This window comes from Stenella coeruleoalba (assembly GCF_951394435.1).
Source record: "Stenella coeruleoalba genome assembly, chromosome: 4".
In the NCBI taxonomy this organism is placed as follows: domain Eukaryota; kingdom Metazoa; phylum Chordata; class Mammalia; order Artiodactyla; family Delphinidae; genus Stenella; species Stenella coeruleoalba.
The window spans coordinates 63,463,827-63,481,990 of record NC_137149.1 but is presented as its reverse complement, the minus strand read 5'-3'; the positions used below and the strand labels follow the sequence as shown (position 1 = coordinate 63,481,990).

The 18,164-nt window shown below is 35.9% G+C and overlaps 2 protein-coding genes across 3 annotated transcripts in view; one reads left to right on the top strand and one right to left on the bottom strand.

Annotated features, from left to right (window-relative positions):
- Positions 1 to 18,164, top strand: part of RFC1 (replication factor C subunit 1) — an 83,595-nt gene that overhangs the window by 21,531 nt on the left and 43,900 nt on the right. For both annotated transcript variants that reach the window (XM_079919101.1, XM_079919100.1), the window contains exon 4: positions 2,355 to 2,477. In XM_079919101.1, the coding sequence (XP_079775227.1) occupies positions 2,355 to 2,477 (123 nt within the window). The remainder of the gene's footprint in view (positions 1 to 2,354; positions 2,478 to 18,164) is intronic.
- Positions 1 to 18,164, bottom strand: part of LOC307185216 (SCAN domain-containing protein 3-like) — a 546,171-nt gene that overhangs the window by 490,864 nt on the left and 37,143 nt on the right. The window lies entirely within an intron of this gene.

Sequence of the window (18,164 nt, the reverse complement as noted above, 5' to 3'; positions counted from 1 at the left end):
GCAAAACTTAAGTACTAATGGCCTACTGCTGATCAGAAGCCTTGTCAATAACATAAAAAGTCAATTAATACATATTTTGTATGTTATATATATATTTTTACTATATTCTTACAATAAGTAAGCTAGAGAAAAGAAAGTGTTATTAAGAGAATCTTAAGGCAGAGAAAATACCTTTACAGTACTGTACTGTGTTTTTGATACCGTAAGTTTATGTCATCTGTTTACAAGATGAATCATCTCTTAGTACCTACATCAACATTGTCTAATATGATACAAAAGACTGTAGATGTTATATGTATTACTAATGCTAGACATCAAAAATGAAAAGATAATGTGAAAAGGAAGTTCGTATTTATTTACAGATACAACGATTCATACATTAATAATGAAGAAGCAGCAGTATGATTGCTTTATGGTAGCCTAGTGTTGTTGATACAATTGCTTCATGATAGCCTAGCCTATGCACTAATGAATGAATCTGTTATAAAATTTTGGCATACAGTATTACAGTCATATTCATAATACAGTATTGGAAACATTGTTACATTAAAAAAAACTCACCTGTGATGATAGATAGGCTGATATGCAGTTTCTCCAGTTATAGAGAAGCATACTTTATAGTAATGTGATTCTTTGAAAGCAAAGTTACAAAACAGAAAACTAACACATTAATTTTATATTAAAGATCACCTTATACCTATGTAGGGATAGACTAGTATCTACATATATTTTATGCATTCATAACATACTTTTTAATTAACTTTTTCGATATTTCTAGGCTACGTGGTTTGTCTCTTTTTTCAAATTGTTGCAAATCTCCAAAAGCTTTTCCAATGTATTTATTGAAAAAAATCTGTGTATAAGTAGACATGTGCAATTCAAACCCATGTTCAAGGATCAACTATCCTTTTAAGATAGGGAACATACACTTTTATGCATGCCTTTTATGATATGTTAAAATAATAGTAGAACTCAGGAAGTTTTAGGTTTTGCTTTTTTTGGAGAAGATCTATTTGGTATGAATTCTTAAAGTTAGAAATGTAACCTAAGGAAGCATTTATAGATTGTTAGGATTTTGACAGTGGTAGCAAAGATTCTGACTCATTTTCTAAAAGTACTTGAGTGTTTATCGTGAGTCTTTTACTGCTGTATAGAATTGTAAAGAATTTGAAATAAGTACATATCACCATTTCTCAGGAGTTTCCATCTTTTGGGAGAGTGGAAATTTAATTGTTTGATACATTTTAGAACAATATGAGACAGGATTTAAAAATGCATGGTGAGAGGAAGAGGAAGGACACTAAAGTTTCTGAAACTCCTCTATTTTGTACCAGACGTATACTAGGTATTTATACTTTGTCTTGATTTATATTTAAGTGCTATAGGTGATTAGATTGTGGTAGACAGAATAATGGCCCCCAAAGATGTCCACACCCTAGTTACTAGAACCTGTGTATATGTTAGGTTACGTGGCAAAAGGGAATTAAAATTGTAGGTGACATTAAGGTTGATAATCAGATGACCTTAAAGTAGGGAGATTATCTGGATGGGCCCAATGTGGTCACAAAGAAGAGGAAGGCAGAAGAAGAGATTTAGAGAGAGATTGACTATGGAAGAAGGTTAGAGAATTAGAGAGATGGCAGCATGAGAAGGACTTTGCCTAATGTTGCAGGCTTTGAAGATGGAGGAAGTGGGGGCCATGAGCTAAGGAATGCTAGCAGTCACTAGAAACTAGAAAGGTGAGGAAATGGATTCTTCCCTATAGTATCCAGAAAGGATCACAGCCATCCTGATGCTTGATTTTAGCCCAGTGAGACCCAAATTGGATTTCCAATCTCCAGAACAGTGAGATAATACATTTGTGTTGGTTTGTTGTTTTTTTTGGCTGCTTCATGCGGCATGCGAGATCTTAGTTCCCTGACCAGGGATAGAACCCGTGACCCCTGCAGTGGAAGCACGGAGTCCTAACCACTGGACCACCGGCGAATTCCCCATTTGTGTTGTTTTAAGCCACTAAGTTTGTGGTGATTTGTCACAGCAGCAACAGAAAAGTAATACAAAGGCTTAACACTGGATAGAAGGCAACCTATGAGAATTTATAAAAGAGATTTGCCTTGAAAAGGGTCTTGAGGAATTGGTTAATAATAACCGCTTTAAGGGAATTCCGTGGTGGTCCAGTGGTTAGGACTTGGTGCTTTTACTGCTGTGGGCCCAGGTTTGATCCCTGGTCGGAGAACTAAGATCCTGAAAGATGGATGGCACAGCCAAAAAACAAACAAAACAAAAAAACCCACTTTAAAAACACACTATATTATACTATTTCTTTTCAAAGTTTTAATTTTCCTCTCATTTAGATTCAGAATCAGAGGAGACAGTGCAGGTAAAAAACTCCAAAAAGCGACCAGAAAAATTGCCACTGTCTTCTAAACCTGCTAAAATTCGACACCAGGATCCTGTTACATACATTTCAGAAACAGGTAAGGGTACCGAATATGTTTATTGTTTTAGAAAAAAGCGCAGTGTGTGTTATGTTCTTGAGCTTCTCGTTGGTATCTAAATGTACCTCCTTCACTTTGAACTGAATTTCTGTTGCCTTTTTTGGTTTGTGGAATTATATTTACCAGGGGAAGGTTGTAATTATCTTTGGCATTTTCTGTGAGTTAAGGGCCAATTACAGGGGAATTGGTTCTTAGAATTTTTTTAAAGTGCTGTATATTGAAGCATATATGTTGAAGCTCTGTCTTGAATCATATATTCAAATATTATTGGGTTGTTTTAAAACTTTTTAATGTAAGTTTTTTTATCTTGGGTGTTAAAGTCATAACAATCTAGGTATATAATGACTATTCATATTTGTGCTTTATAATCTAGCACAGATGTGACCTAAATTCCTTATATTCTCTGGTGACACGAAAGATTTTAGCATTGGCTTTAAAAAAAAATGATTGTTATTGTATTTATATTTATTTGAGCTGTTTTGAGTGGTCAGAAAATAAGATATTTATAAATGTACACTAATCTTAAGATATCATAGTATAAATAATTGTTTCATAGATAGTATTCTTTTATGGTAAGGAACCCTGAATTATATTGTCATCTTAGGAAAAAACACTTAGATGGGTTCATTATAAAGTCATTTAGATTTTAGCATTGTTAACTCCTAGAGGAGACCATCTTCAAATTCACAGAACCTGTTTTATCAGTTCCTATATAGAAATTGCTTAAAGGGGCCATGAGAGCATCTGATACCTCATTAGTTTGTTCATCTTAAGGAAAACCTCTGACACCATTATTTTTAGCACTCTGCTACTTGTATTGCTAGTGAAGTGAATACACCTGGTTTGAACAGACAGGGTAAAAACCACAATTATTTTGACACAGCATGTTACAACTTACATTCAACAGACATTTATTGATTGTCTTTTCTGTCCTAGATACTAGGTGCTGGGATACAAAGATGATTAAAGACTCCTAAGTACTATAGGAATTGCCTGAGGCTGCAATATACAATAGTCAGGGAGAGGGCTTCATGGAGAGGGTAAGATTTGATCTAACCCTTGATGGATGAGCCCATGATGGAGGGAAAGAACATGTGTGGTTAACAAGATGGGATTATTTAAAGCACAGCATCCAGCACAAGGCTTGATGTATTCGCAGGACACTGAAGAGATTGCTTGCCCACATGATGAGGAATAATGAGAGGTGATGAAGCCAGGTTAGGGAAGATCTTGAAAGCTAGGCAGAGGAATTCCACATAGCAGGGAAAAGGGAACCATTAAAGTTTTTGAACAGATATAGAATGATGAAAATAGTATTTAAGAGTGATTGCTAGTATTTAAGAGTGATTGCGAGTATTTAAGGTGGGAAGGAGAATAGAAAAATCATAATTGGGGAGGCTGAGGCATTTATGGTAATCTACGAGTGAAGTAATGAGAGTCTTAAAAGTTAGCAATAGTTAGGGACTGATCTATAAACATTTTGGGGATGAGTTATAGGTTAGGTTTTTGGATTACCTATGGGCTTCATTCAGCCATGCTATCTATGGTTTACTATTAGGATAATTAGAGAGCTGATGTTATTAGCATGCTTACATGTAAAATTTTTTTATTTTTTAACATCAACTTTATTGAGATATAATTCACATACCATACAATTAACCTTTAATGGTTTTTTTAATATAATTAAAAATTTTTTATTTTATTTATTTATTTTTGACTGCATTGGGTCTTTGCTGCTGCATGCGGGCTTTCTCTAGTTGCAGCGAGCGGGGGCTACTCTTGTTGCGGTACTCTGGCTTCTCATTGCAGTTGCTTCTCTTGTTGCGAAGCACGGGCTCTAGGCGCGCAGCGTCAGTAGTTGTGGGGCGTGGGCTCAATAGTTTTGGCTCGCGGGCTCTAGAGCAAAGGCTCAGTAGTTGTGGTGCACAGGCTTAGTTGCTCCGCAGCATGTGGGATCTTCCCGGACCAGGGCTCAAACCTGTGTCCCCTGCCGATTCTTAACCACTGAGCCACCAGGGAATCCCCACCTTTAATGTTTTAATGTTATTGGAATTTGCTTTCATGTATGGGCTGTTACTTGAGAGTATGAAGGTACTCATGGTAGATAAATTGGTCAGTAAGTAGGGAATGAAACAGGAAAGAAGTCCTTGAGTTGTAGAAGGAAGCTGAGACTGGAAGGTCAGAAGCCCTGCCTGGAGGGTACATCCTTAGTTCCCATCTAACAGCTGTGTGACTGGGCTAAAGGGCAGTGAGTCTGTCTCCCTTTCTGTAAAGTAGAAACACTAACTGAATAGGCTAGTTGGGAAAAAATGGGATGATGCATATGAAAGGGCCAGACCCAGTGCCTGAAACATAAATAACAGGCTGTCAAAAGGAAAAAATAAAAATGAAAGAAGCCCACAGATGAAGCTTTGTAGGCTCTCTGAAACATTTACATATTTGATAAAGTTGTTCAAATGACCAAAGAGAAAATCTAAGTGACATGAACATATTTTCTGGAAGCTGAGATAAATTTCTTCATTATGGCCTGTGGCAGATTGACTCTTGAACCTTTCTGTTCTGTTGCTAAATATCTGTTCAGGCACGTTGTGCAAATGCGCTCTTCCATTAAAAGGCTCCCTCTTACATCTGGCCACCTTTGTCAAGTTTTGAATATGTGGGAGGGATACTAAAACCAGTATGGTGATAGGTTTATTATGTAACTGAAGGTGGTGTGATCAAGCTTTCCAGTGACACCCTGAAAACGTCAAAGTTAGTGTGCAGACAGCGATGGCCTTCAACTGTGGATCAAGGCTATCGTTATCTTGTGATTTTAGGTACACAGAAGGGTCAAACAATTTAAGCTCTGATCACAGGTTTTCTTTAACATGGGACTGTTTATTTCAGACCAGGTATTTTCGAATGTTATTTTCTGAAAAGATAACTAACTATCATCTTATCTGAAATTTTTATGACCATTAGACAGTATTTATATCACCCTGCCAAGGGTATGTACATGTGAAAGTGAATGTTGTCATCTTGTCTTAGCAAAAATTCTTGGGGTACAGTATATCTATCTCATATGATGTTCAGTATTACATAGTATTCTGCTTTTTCCTGGATTTGAGATACAGGAAAGAAGTTAGCTGTTTTTTTGCCTGTTTTATCTTCTCATACTTTTTTATGCCTTGGAATGATAGGTGAATGGGAGAAAAGCCCTTTTCCTTCCCATCATAAAAGAGAATGAGATGGTTAAAAAGAAGTCTGCAATAAAATTAGCATAATAAAATCAGAAATATAATGAGTTTCACAAAAAGAAAAGTGCAGCTTCTTGAAATTAATAAACTAACTAGAAATTTCTTGACCATAAAATAATTCTTTTATTCTTTTTTTTAAAGCTAAAACTACATACAAAATTTCAATGCTGGTTATGAATAAGTATTCATATTGTAGAAATAAATATTTATCAGTATATTGGGACTTGCTTGGAGGTCCAGTGGTTAAGACTTCATGCTTCCAATTCTGGGGGCATGGGTTCGATCCTTGGTAAGGGGAACTAAGATCCCACATGCCACGTGGCCAAAAAAAAAAAAAAAAAACCCACAACAACAATTTATCAGTATAAGGTTAAATAAAATATTTGTGGTAATAAAATTGTACTTTTTTTTTTTTGGAGTTTGGAGCTTCTTGTGGAAAAGGATTATATGATATGATTCAGTTTTAAAAACCTGTTAATTCCAAAAGAAACAATTTTCTTTACTATTCCATATTTTATCTTTTATAAACCAACTGTTTTTTTTCCTTACAGCATAGCATGCGTAGTGTTTAAGAACATGAGCTCTTGAGTAAAACCTCCTGCCTGGGTTAAACCTTCATTTACCTTCCCTGTGTCTTAGTTTCCTTGTTTGTAAAATGGGGTATTACTAGTACCTACATCAGAGGCCTTTGTGCTTGATCAAATGAGATAATGCTTGAAAAGCAATTAAAATAGTGTCTGTCACATTACTGAAATGCTCAGTAAGTATTAACTGTTATTATTATATTTTGACCTGATCGTACACCTACATCTGCCTTTAAGATTATGCTAAAGACATTTGCTTTTGCTTAGATACTTAGGGCTTTTTTTGATTATATAACTGTGCTTTAGAAATTGTATTTGGCCCACTTATGTTATAGATGTTCTTTGTCCAGTATGGGAACTACTACATGTGGCTGTTGAGCACTTGAAATATGATTAGCCCAAATTCAGAATGTTTTACTTGTGAAGTATAGATTTCAAAGACTTACTACAAAAAAAAGGATAAATTATCTTATTAATAATTTTTTAGCATTGATTACATGTTGAAATAATAATCTGAATATGTTAGGATAAGTGAAATATATTATTAAAATTAATTTCATCTGTTTCTTTTTCCTTTTTAAAAAGGTGGCTTGCATTTTATTCCTGTTGCACAGTTCTTTATAAACAATGAGAAACATACTTAGGAAATAACCTTACTTTATTTATTTATTTTAAAATATTTATTTATTTATTTACTTTGGGTGTACTGGGTCTTAGTTGCTCCATGTGGGCTCTTAGTTGTGGCCTGTGGACTTCTTAGTTGTGGCATGCATGTGGGATCTAGTTCCCCGACCAGGGATTGAACCTGGGTCCCCTGTGTTGGGAGTGCAGAGTCTTACCCACTGGACCACCAAGGAAGTCTTGGAAATAACCTAACTTTAGAAAATAACCTACTAAGCAACTATACTCCAATAAAAATTAATTTAAAAAGTTAAAAAAGAAAAGAAAATAACCTACTTAACCTACTTCAGGTGCTTTTGGTTGTACTATTACACAGTTCTTTAGGCTATATTGTTATACAGATCTTTAGGCTTATCATTTAGCTCCATGACACACTTTTCATCATCACTTTGTTTGATTAAATTTGTCTTCTATTATGTATTGATTTTTTTAAAGATTTTTTTTGATGCGGACTATTTTTAAAGTCTTTGTTGGATTTGTTACAGTGTTGCTTCGGTTTTATGTTTTGGTTTTTTGACTGCGAGGCATGTGAGATCTTAGCTCCCCGACCAGGGATCGAACCTGCACCCCCCTGCATTGGAAGGCAAAGTCTTAACCACTGGACTGCCAGGGAAGTCCCTTATTGATTTTTAAAGTACTTTAACTACATTAGTTTCTCATATTACAGGAAAAGGAAAAAAATTGCTTATACATATCTTCATAGCTAACCATTGACTGTAGTAAAATGTTCTTGTAGGTTGGTAAAAATCCAAATACTTGTCGTACTGGGTAAATATGTTTACTTTTAGTTGTTTAATGAAGTGAGAGACCTTGAGTTTTGTTTGACACAGGTGACCTTTTATTATGCAGTTTCATCAGGGGCTGCTTGTGTTTGGTTGAAAATGGTGGGGCTTTTCCCAATCTTGAGAATTGTTTATGACGGGTAATTTAAAAAAATTTTTTATTGGTGTATAGTTGATTTACAATGTTGTGTTAGTTTCACGTGTACAGCAAAGTGAATATATGCGCATATATATATGTCTCCACTCATTTTTAGATTCTTTTCCCATACAGGTCATAACAGAATATTGAGTCTAGTTCCCTGTACTATACAGTAGGTCCTTATTAGTTATCTCTTTTATACATAGTAGTGTGTATATGTCAATCCCAATCTCCCAATTTATCCCCTCCCCACTTGCCCCCTGGGTAACCATAAGTTTGTTTTCTACATCTGTGACTCTTTTTCTGTTTTGTAAATAAGTTCATCTGTACCATTTTTTTGGATTCCACATATAAGCAATATCATGTGATATTTGTCTTTGTCTGATTTACTTCACTTAGTATGACAATCTCTGGGTCCATCCGTGTTGTGGCAAATGGCATTATTTCATTCTTTTTTATGGCTGCGTAGTATTCCATCATATATATGTACCACATCTTTTTATCCACTCCTCTGTCAATGGACATTTAGGTTGCTTCCATGTCTTGGCTATTGTAAATAATGGTGCAATGAACATTGGGGTGCATGCATCTTTTCAAATTATGGTTTTCTCCAGATATATGCCCAGGAGTGGGATTGCCAGATAATATGGTAGTTTTATATGTAATTTTTTAAGGAACCTCCTTACTGTTCTCCATAATGGTTGTACCAGTTTACATTCCCACCAACAGTGTAGGAGGGTTTCCTTTTCTCCACACTTTCTCCATCTCTCTACCCTCTCTTCAGCATTTGTTATTTGTAGACTTTTTTTTTTTTTTTTTTTTTTTTTTTTTTTGCGGAGCACAGGCTCAGTGGCCATGGCTCACGGGCCCAGCTGCTCCGAGGCATATGGGATCTTCCCAGACTGGGGCACGAACCGGTGTCCCCTGCATCCGCAGGCAGACTCTCAACCACTGCGCCACCAGGGAAGCCCCGACTTTTTTTTTTTTTTTTTTTTGTGGTATGCAGGCCTCTCACTGCTGTGGCCCCTCCTGTTGCGGAGCACAGGCTCCGGATGTGCAGGCTCAGCGGCCATGGCTCACGGGCCCAGCCGCTCCGTGGCATGTGGGATCTTCCCAGACCGGGGCACGAACCCGTGTCCCCTGTGTCGGCAGGCGGACTCTCAACCACTGCGCCACCAGGGAAGCCCTATAGACTTTTTAATGATGGCTATTCTGACTGGTGTGAGGTGGTACCTCATTGTTGTTTTGATTTGCATTTCTCTAGTAATTAGTGATGTTGAGCATCTTTTCATGTGATTTTTGGCCCTCTTTATGTCTTCTTTGGAGAAATGTCTAGTTAGATCTTCTGCCGATGTTCTGATTGAGCTGTTTTTTTTTTTATATTGTATTAAAAAAAGTCCAAACAGGAGCTGTTTGTATATTTTGGAGATTAATCCCTTGTTCGTTGCTTCATTTACAAATATTTTCTCCCATTCTGTGGGTTGTTATGATCGGTAATTTTTATTGAGCATATAATTCCATAGGCTGATAGTGTTCTTGAAGTTATAATTATTTTGGGGACATTAAGTGGGAAAAAATTGGGAATGTGGTGTTCTCCAGGTTACTATGTAATATCAGTGACTTGTGACTCGGGAAAATAGCAGCAGAAAATATTATTGGGGAATGTGTGTGCTAATTTTTAGTGACATACAGCTTTGTGTGCCAGATAAATAGGAATAGATTTCTGTATAGGATAGAGAACTTCTCTTAGATATTTTCAGGGAAACCCAGTGTGGCTGAGACAGAGAATTTCCTTGAAGTGAGAGGAAACCTAAGAACTGTGTATTATATTTCTTTCATTATACTTGTTCAAAAATTAATATGGATTTAAAATCAATATTAAAAAATTAATAATACTATTAATATTTATAGTTTTTATAAGACTATAAAAGAAACTAAGTTTAGATTTTTGAGGATGAGTATTTAGATTAATATTATTCAGAATTACCTAAGTAACACATTCTCACTGAAAAAGAAACAATTCAGATAAAAAATGTTCCATTCCTTCGTCCATCCCTTTTGCCCTACATAGCTATATAAATTTAAAATATATATATATATATACACACATGTATATTTACATATATACACGTATTTGAGAGTGGCATCTTGTAACATCTCTGCAGCTTGCTTTTTCATAACTTAATGTCTCCTTCCCTTCCTCCTTCCTTCTCTCCTTTTCTCCCCTCCCTCCCTCCCCACCCCTCAGCCTCTCTTCTCTTTCAATACAGAAAGATTCCTATCTCATTCTTTTAAACTTCTGCATAGTGAATTTTAATAGTATGCATTTAATTTTTCTCATACTCTTATTTTGGATATTGGATTATTGATGTGAACATACTTGTTTATGCTTCATTGTAATAGAACATATTTAACCATCAATAAGTGGACAATTCACAATGAAGAATATTATCACTTAAAAGAGAATAGAATTTCTTGAGGTTAAGTGGCATTTGTTTTAAGGGTGTAGTTTATTCACCTGTATTATGAAGAATAGAAGGGGGTTCCAGTTTGTGCTTCTCAGGTCCAGAAAAGGGACTTTATGTTTATCCTTATTAAATTTTTTTTCTGAAAATTTTTTTCTGAAACTCTTACGTTTTTATCTTGTTAGCTTCCAGGGTTTTGTATTCTGATTCTGTTATCTTTTTTTTTTAAATTTTACATTTGAATAGTTTCATTTAACAATATTAAATTCTCACTGATTTATTTATTTAACAAACGCGATTGTTCACTGTTTGTGCCCAACAGCATACTGGACAATCTATGAAATAGATAAGAGAATAAAGTTCAGCCCTGTCTTCAAGGGCTTAAATTCTACTGGGGAGATAAGCCTTTTACATAAAAATTGTAATACAAGGAAACAATTAACAGTGATAAAAATATCTTCCAAGGATATTTGGGCATGAGAGAGGTAACTTTTATTTTGGAAGTTCAGGAAACATTTCCTGGGAGAGAGAGAAATTTGAGATAAACGTCAAAGGTTTTGGTAGGATTTAACATGGAGATTTAGGTATTGTGTATACTAGAAAGGAGAATAATGTGAAGTTTGGAAATCAGTAGTGCTATTTCATGTGCATTATTCACTACTTTCTAACTTATAGAAAGAGGAAAATCTACTTTAAAAAATTCAATTTATAAACTTTCACAGATTTACTTACACCAGATTAATACTACCTAGTATTGTATCGTACCTTGTATTTTCTTAATTACAGTATCATCTGTGTAGGAATCTCTTACTTTACTTGAAACCTCTGTGTCCATGTGAAAGGCAGGGAGAATTCGACCTTAATAATGTTAACATAAATTTTGTCTTGTATACTATTATAAATTTTTTTCAAAACACTTTTATACTGACTTCATGGAATGGAATAACATTATTTATTATATGGCTTATATTTCCTATCTGTCTCATTTGATCTTCAAAACAACCTTATATCAGAGCTGACTTGCTTTAAGAAAACTTACTCTCAAAGAATCAATTTTCAATCTAAGGTTGCACAAAGCTTCAGTGTGAAAGAATCCTGTAGTTCTTTGGATGCCCCTCATCCACTTATTTTTTATATCATCTGATTTCATATCTTCTACAGATTTGATGAACCTATCTGTGTATTTCTTTCTGAATCATTAGTAAAATTGTTTAGTATTAAGGGACATGTAAAGAAACCTTTTTCAAAATTGACATGATCGAATATCAGCATCCTGGATACAGCTTTTCAGTTTCTTCTGAAGAGCTTTGCAATTAGTTATGAATCTCAGAAACCACTGTTACGTATCTTGTATTTCTCCATCTTGCCATAAATCAGTGCTTCTTAGTCAAGGGTGATTTTGCCTTGCAGCAAAAAATCTGGCATATCTGGAGTGCTATTTTTGGTTATCACAACTGGCGGATGCTGTGGCATCTAGTTGGTAGAGGCCAGAGTTGCTACTAAACATCCTACAGTGCACCAGAGAGCCCCCTACAACAATTATTTGGCTCAAGATGTCAGTAATGCAGAGGTTAAAAACCCTGCCATAGCCTATCGGAAGACAATTTGGTAGATGCTTTGTTACAGTCCAGACATCCCTGTTTCTAATATTCATCTCATCTACTAGTCCTAAAGAATAAATGACGGCTCAGGCCAGCATAGTTTAATCTCAGTGAACCTCTGTCTGCTTCTGTTAAATACTCTCTTTTTGGTTTTTGTTTTTTATTTTAATCTTTTATTGAAGTATAGTTGATTTATAATGTGTTAATTTCTGCTATACAGCAAAGTAATTCAGTTATACATATATGTACATTCTTTTTCATATTCTTTTCCATTATGGTTTATCACAGGATACTGAATATAGCTTACTGTGCTATACAGTAGGACCTTGTTGTTTATCTATTCTATATATAATAGTTTGCATCTGCTAACCCCAAACTCCCGCTCCATCCCTCCCTCACCCCCCTCCCCCTTGGCAACAACAAGTCTGTTCTCTATGTATGTGAGTCTGTTTCTGTTTTGTAGATGAGTTCATTTGTGTCATTTTAGATTCCACATATAAGTGGTATCATATGGTATTCGTCTTTCTCTTTCTGACTTACTTCAGTTAGTATGATAATCTCTAGTTGCATCCATGTTGCTGCAAATGGCATTATTTCATTCTTTTTTATGGCTGAGTAGTATTCCATTGTGTATATGTACCACATCTTTATCCATTCATCTGTCGATGGACATTTAGTTTGTTTCCATGTGTTGGCTGTTGTGAATAGTGCTGCTGTGAACACTGGGGTGCATGTATCTTTCTGAATTATAGTTTTGTCAGATATATGCCCAGAAGTGGGATTGCTGGTTCATACGGTAGTTCTATTTTTAGTTTTCTGAGGAACCTCCATGCTGTTTTCCATAGTTGTTGCACCAACTTACATTCCCACCAATAGTGTAGAAGGGTTCCCTTTTCTCCACCCCCTCTTCAGAATTTGTTATTTGTTGACTTTTTAATGATGGCCATTCTAACTGGTGTGAGGTGATATCTCATTGTAGTTTTGATTTGCATTTCTCTAATAGCCATGTTGAGCATCTTTTCATGTGACTGTTGGCTATCTGTAGATACTCTCTTTTTGCCCTGCTCTTGATATTGTTGTGTAGAACTGTAACCAAACCTTTCTTCTTCTATATTTCTGTAGTTGGGGATCTGCCTTTCTCTTTTTGACAATTAGGACTCCACTTCTCCTCTTTAATCTTTAGAGACTTCTTCCATTTTATATGATGATTCAAGGTCACTGATATCCTTTAGCAAGTTCATTCCCAAATTCATTTTGACTGAAGCATCATTATAAGAGCTAGGTGCTTTCTTGTAGTCTTTTTTCCCTAGTTTGCTCTTCAGTCCCCTTTCAGTAGTGCATATTATGAGACCTGAAAAAAAATTCAGTGGCATATGAAGAAGGAGAACTGAAAAGGACATAGTGAATAATGAAGCACTAGAGTATCTGGAATGATTATTGAGTGTCTGAAACATCTTTGAAAATGAACAGACTGTTGTTTTCTGGTGACACATATTTTGTTGTCAGGTACTTGTGAAAGTATGAGAGATACAGGATTGTATTCGAGAATGCTAAGGAAGTAGGATTATGTTATGAAAATGTCATTAAGCACTAATAAAACAGTATACAGGTGATTTATACTTGGTCTTAGCATAGAAACCAGCATTGTTATGTCCTCTCATGTGCGGGGAAGTGGAATGTGAATGGAAGTGGTGAATCGCATTGCTGAACCACTCCCTTAACTCTTCCGGTCAGTCGAGTTTTCCTTCTGTTGCCGGTTTCATGCTTTAGAGTTGTAAGAAGCTCTGGATAATGTACCTGTGGCTAGTTGTCTAAGCCCTCCCTCCCCTAACCCTGAACCTCCTTTTTCTTTTCCTGTGAGATGCAGTGGAGATGGAGGAAGGAGGTGAGTAAGTAGTAAAATGTTCCACTTTCTTCTCCTGCATTGTTTTCTTAGTAATTGAAACCAGCTGTGACTTTCCATGGACTGTTCTTCCTGCTCTGGGGAGGACTCTATGTGGTAGATAACATCACAGCACAAGCCAGTACTTTTTTCTCTTAATGATAAATATCATTACTTAGCTACCTCACTAGACCTCACGAATTATTAAGTAATTTTATTCTTAAAATATAACTGACTCCATTTGATTCTAAGAGGATTTATTAGTAAAGAATCATGATATCTCTAAATTTCTTGATTAAGGATGAGCAGTTTCAGTTTTATTTCATTATACTGAAATATATCTGATTCACCACATAAATCATTCAGTGATTCACCCCAGAATGTCCGATTCTCACACCCCATAAGTGGTGCAAAGATGATATGTGTAGTTTCTTTTCCAACCACTTAATTAACAAATATTTATTGAAGACTTCGAATATGCATATGAACCTTTCTCTATGTCCACACCAAAATGACAGTTTGGATTTTTGACTCAAGGAAGTATTGAAAAGGAAGTTAGTAGAAAAAGGCTCTAAAGACTCAGATTCCCTTTTTAGTTTTTGACTTGTTGCAAAATAAATTATTTTTAATCTCTGTAACCAGATTCTTCTAGGATGGTCTCCATTAATTTGGTTTCTGTGTATTTCACACTGAGGGAAAAAAATTAGAATCCCAAACTCTCAGCAGTAGGAACTTCAGAATTAGATTTTTTTAGAGACCTGCACATTATTTTCTTGCTCTTTCATTTGTTATCCTTTTAAATAAATGAATGTATCTAACTCAGAGTGGCAAAGCAATCTTCTCTTCCAGGCAATTCCTCTGCTGTATGTTGGATAATGCTAGTTTACGTGGTGATTCTTACCACATTTGAGGTTGTGTTGTATATAAATAAAAATAAATGGTGTTTTTATAAGGAGTCAGATATCCTGGGGGGAGGTTCTAAGTGTTCCGTTGCCCATGATTTTCAACTAGGTCACAGAAATTTGACTTAGATCTATTTATCATTATTTTAAGTTAATGTGAAGAAGAGAACACAGTTTTGCCTTTGGCTTCTGACAAGGCAGAACAAATTTAGGCTCATTAGGAAACAAGAACAAATGTTAAAAAAGAAAAACAACCATAACTTTATTTGGGATGTTTCATGTCTACACACTGTGTAGAATCGTAAAATATTTATTTTACATAAGGATGGTCACAGCCTTATAGTTACAGGTCCATGTAACTATAAGGACTGTGGAGAAGTTCACAAATCACAGGGCACTAAATAAGCATTAAATCAAGCAAGTCAATATTTTTTTTTCCTTTTTGCATAACTGTATTTCACTAGAATTGCTCCTGCTTTCCAAGGGGACTTGGAGAACCATTTATTTTGTGGTTAGTAGAGAACAAAGCACCTTGTATATAATTTTTGCTTAGTACAGTGAAAACATACTTGAAATTTCATGCAGAATATTTCCATATTTTTTCTTGAAAATTACATTTTTACTCAGTATTTATGAAAATGTTTATAAAGTTATGTCTGTGTTTAGATGTAGTGTATTTTTGGGATCTGTAGCTTGAAGACATTGTTAACTTTAAACCCATTGTAAAAAGATCTCTAGTAGAGAAGGCTATGGAAAGAAGCTCTCTTTTAGGAGTGATGTTTAAGGCTAACCTAAAGAACAAAGTGATGCATTTTTGGTTTTTTGCCAGCTCATTTTTACTGTTTTCATAATTTTTTTTTGAGCTTTGAAATTTGGGCCTAATTTTTTATGACGGCATGAATTCATTGTATGACTAGATCACAATGTATATAGCCCTTCCAGTTTTAATTATTTTTGTTGCCTACATTTTTAATGTTTTTAGTAGTGTGATGAATATATTTGTATATAAATGTTTGTCAGCACCTCTTATTATCTCTAAGAATTACTATGCTAAAGGTTATGAACTTCTTTAAGGTTCTAGATATATTTTGCCAAATTGCTTTCTAGAAAAGTCATACTGTTGGGTTGACCAAAAAGTTCGTTCGGGTTTTTCGTAAGGTGTTACGGAAAAACCCAAACAAACTGTTTTGGCTAACCCAGTAGTTTACACTTTCATAGTTAGTGTTTATATTAGTACAGACTTATCACATTCTCACCAGTATTGAGTATAGTAGCTACAAAATCTATGTGACTATCCACAGACTTTTCACAACTATAGAAGGGAAAATCTTAAAAGAGTTTGTCTGGTCCAACATTTTGCAGAGGACAACGAATCCCAGATAATTAATCAAAATAACAATAGAAAGCCGAAGTCAGGTTAGCATTTTAGTTTTCTGGACTTCTGGTTCAGTATTGTTTTCACCAGAGAATACTGCTTTATTGTTTATTGAATGTTTATTATAACATGGCGAGGTACTATACTGGGCACTTTGATTTTTAAAAATCTAATCTTTCCAATAACCCAAGTGGTGAGTGGTTTGAAACTTTACCATTTGTAGGGAAGAGGAGCTAAAGAAGAGAACGAAGGCAGTCTTCAAACACTGAATGGGAAAAAAGATTAATTAGGGAAAATAGGTGGAATTCACAGGGAAGTGTTTTGGCTTAATGTAAGGAAGAACTTTTCTAAAGAATACAGTAGTGCTGTTCACCAAAGAAAGAGGAGGTCACGTTGAATTACACTGCTCCATTTTGAAAGTATTTAAGCCCAGTCTGCGTTTGCCAGGAATGTGGAAAATGGAATCCATGTATGGAATAAGAGAACTAGTTGACTAAAGATGATGCATTATAAAGAATGTGGTAGAGTACCTGGCATGGAGTTTAATGCTCAATAATGATAACTATTATAAACTAATTATATCATAAATTAGATAAAAAGATACCATGAAGTCCCTGAAGCTAGTGACAGAATAAGCAGAGATGCTAATAAATAATGAAAGAAGTAAGCAAAGAAAAATGGAGAGGAGGGAGAAACTAAAGCCAAACCTCTTCTGTCTCAGAAAGCCAAGGGGACGGAGAGTTTCTAGGAGATAGTCAATTTGTTGTAAAATATTAGATGTAGGTTAAAAAGAAAGAGAAGTGTAATATACAGATAAAAAAGATACGATGAAAGAAATGAAAAATCACCCACAATCCCCTATCCAGAGATAAAAGTTGATAACATTTTATTCTTTTCAGATCTTTGAACATGAATTTAAAAGCATATCTATAAATATATAGATGGGTAGATTTAGATATATCACTAAACTTCTTGTAATATCTCTTTTATCATTTAATACACATATGAATATCTTGATGTCAGTAAATATGGATATGCATTATAATTTTCTGTTGCTGCATAATTCATTACATGGTTGAACATAATAGTAGGTATTCAGGTTATTTGTTTTCTCACTTTATAAACAGTGTTCACTTATCTCTATCTTTGGTGCAACTGTCATAGTTGAGGCTGTCTTTTGCCTAAACTGTATTAGTCCCTTAATTTTTCCTTCATCTTTTCTTGCCCTCTTGCAGTCTGTTCTCCATACTTTTTTTTTTTTTTTTTTGCGGTACGCGGGCCTCTCATTGTTGCGGCCTCTCCCATTGCGGAGCACAGGCTCCGGACACGCAGGCTCAGTGGCCATGGCTCACGGGCCCAGCCGCTCCGCGGCATGTGGGATCTTCCCGGACCAGGGCACGAACCCGTGTCCCCTGCATCGGCAGGCGGACTCTCAACCACTGCGCCACCAGGGAAGCCCTCCATACTTTTGAATGGACAAATGCCATGATAAGCATTTTTGTACATATATCTTTGTGTACGTGTTCATTTGTTTTGTTTTTTTTTTGGCCTTGGTGTGCAGCATGTGGGATCTTCGTTCCCAGACCAGGGATCGAACCTGTGCCCCCTGCAGTGGAAGCGCGGGGTCTTACCCACTGGACCACCATGGAAGTCCCTGTTTTTATTTATTTATTTTAAATTTTATTTATTTAACTTATTTATTTTTGGCTGCGTTGGGTCTTCGTTGCGGTGCGCGGGCTTCTCACTGCGGTGGCTTCTCTTTTTGCAGAGCCCAGGCTCTAAGCCCGTGGGCTTCAGTAGTTGTGGCTCGTGGGGTCTAGAGTGCAGGCTCGTTAGTTGTGGCGCACGGGCTTAGTTGCCCCGCTGCATGTGGGATCTTCCTGGACCAGGGCTCGAACCCGTGGCCCTGCATTGGCAGGTGGATTCCTAACCACTGCGCCACCAGGGAAGACCCCCTGTTTTGTTTTTAGACTAGTTAGTTAGGAGTGGAATTGCTGGGACTTTCCTGGTGGTCCAGTG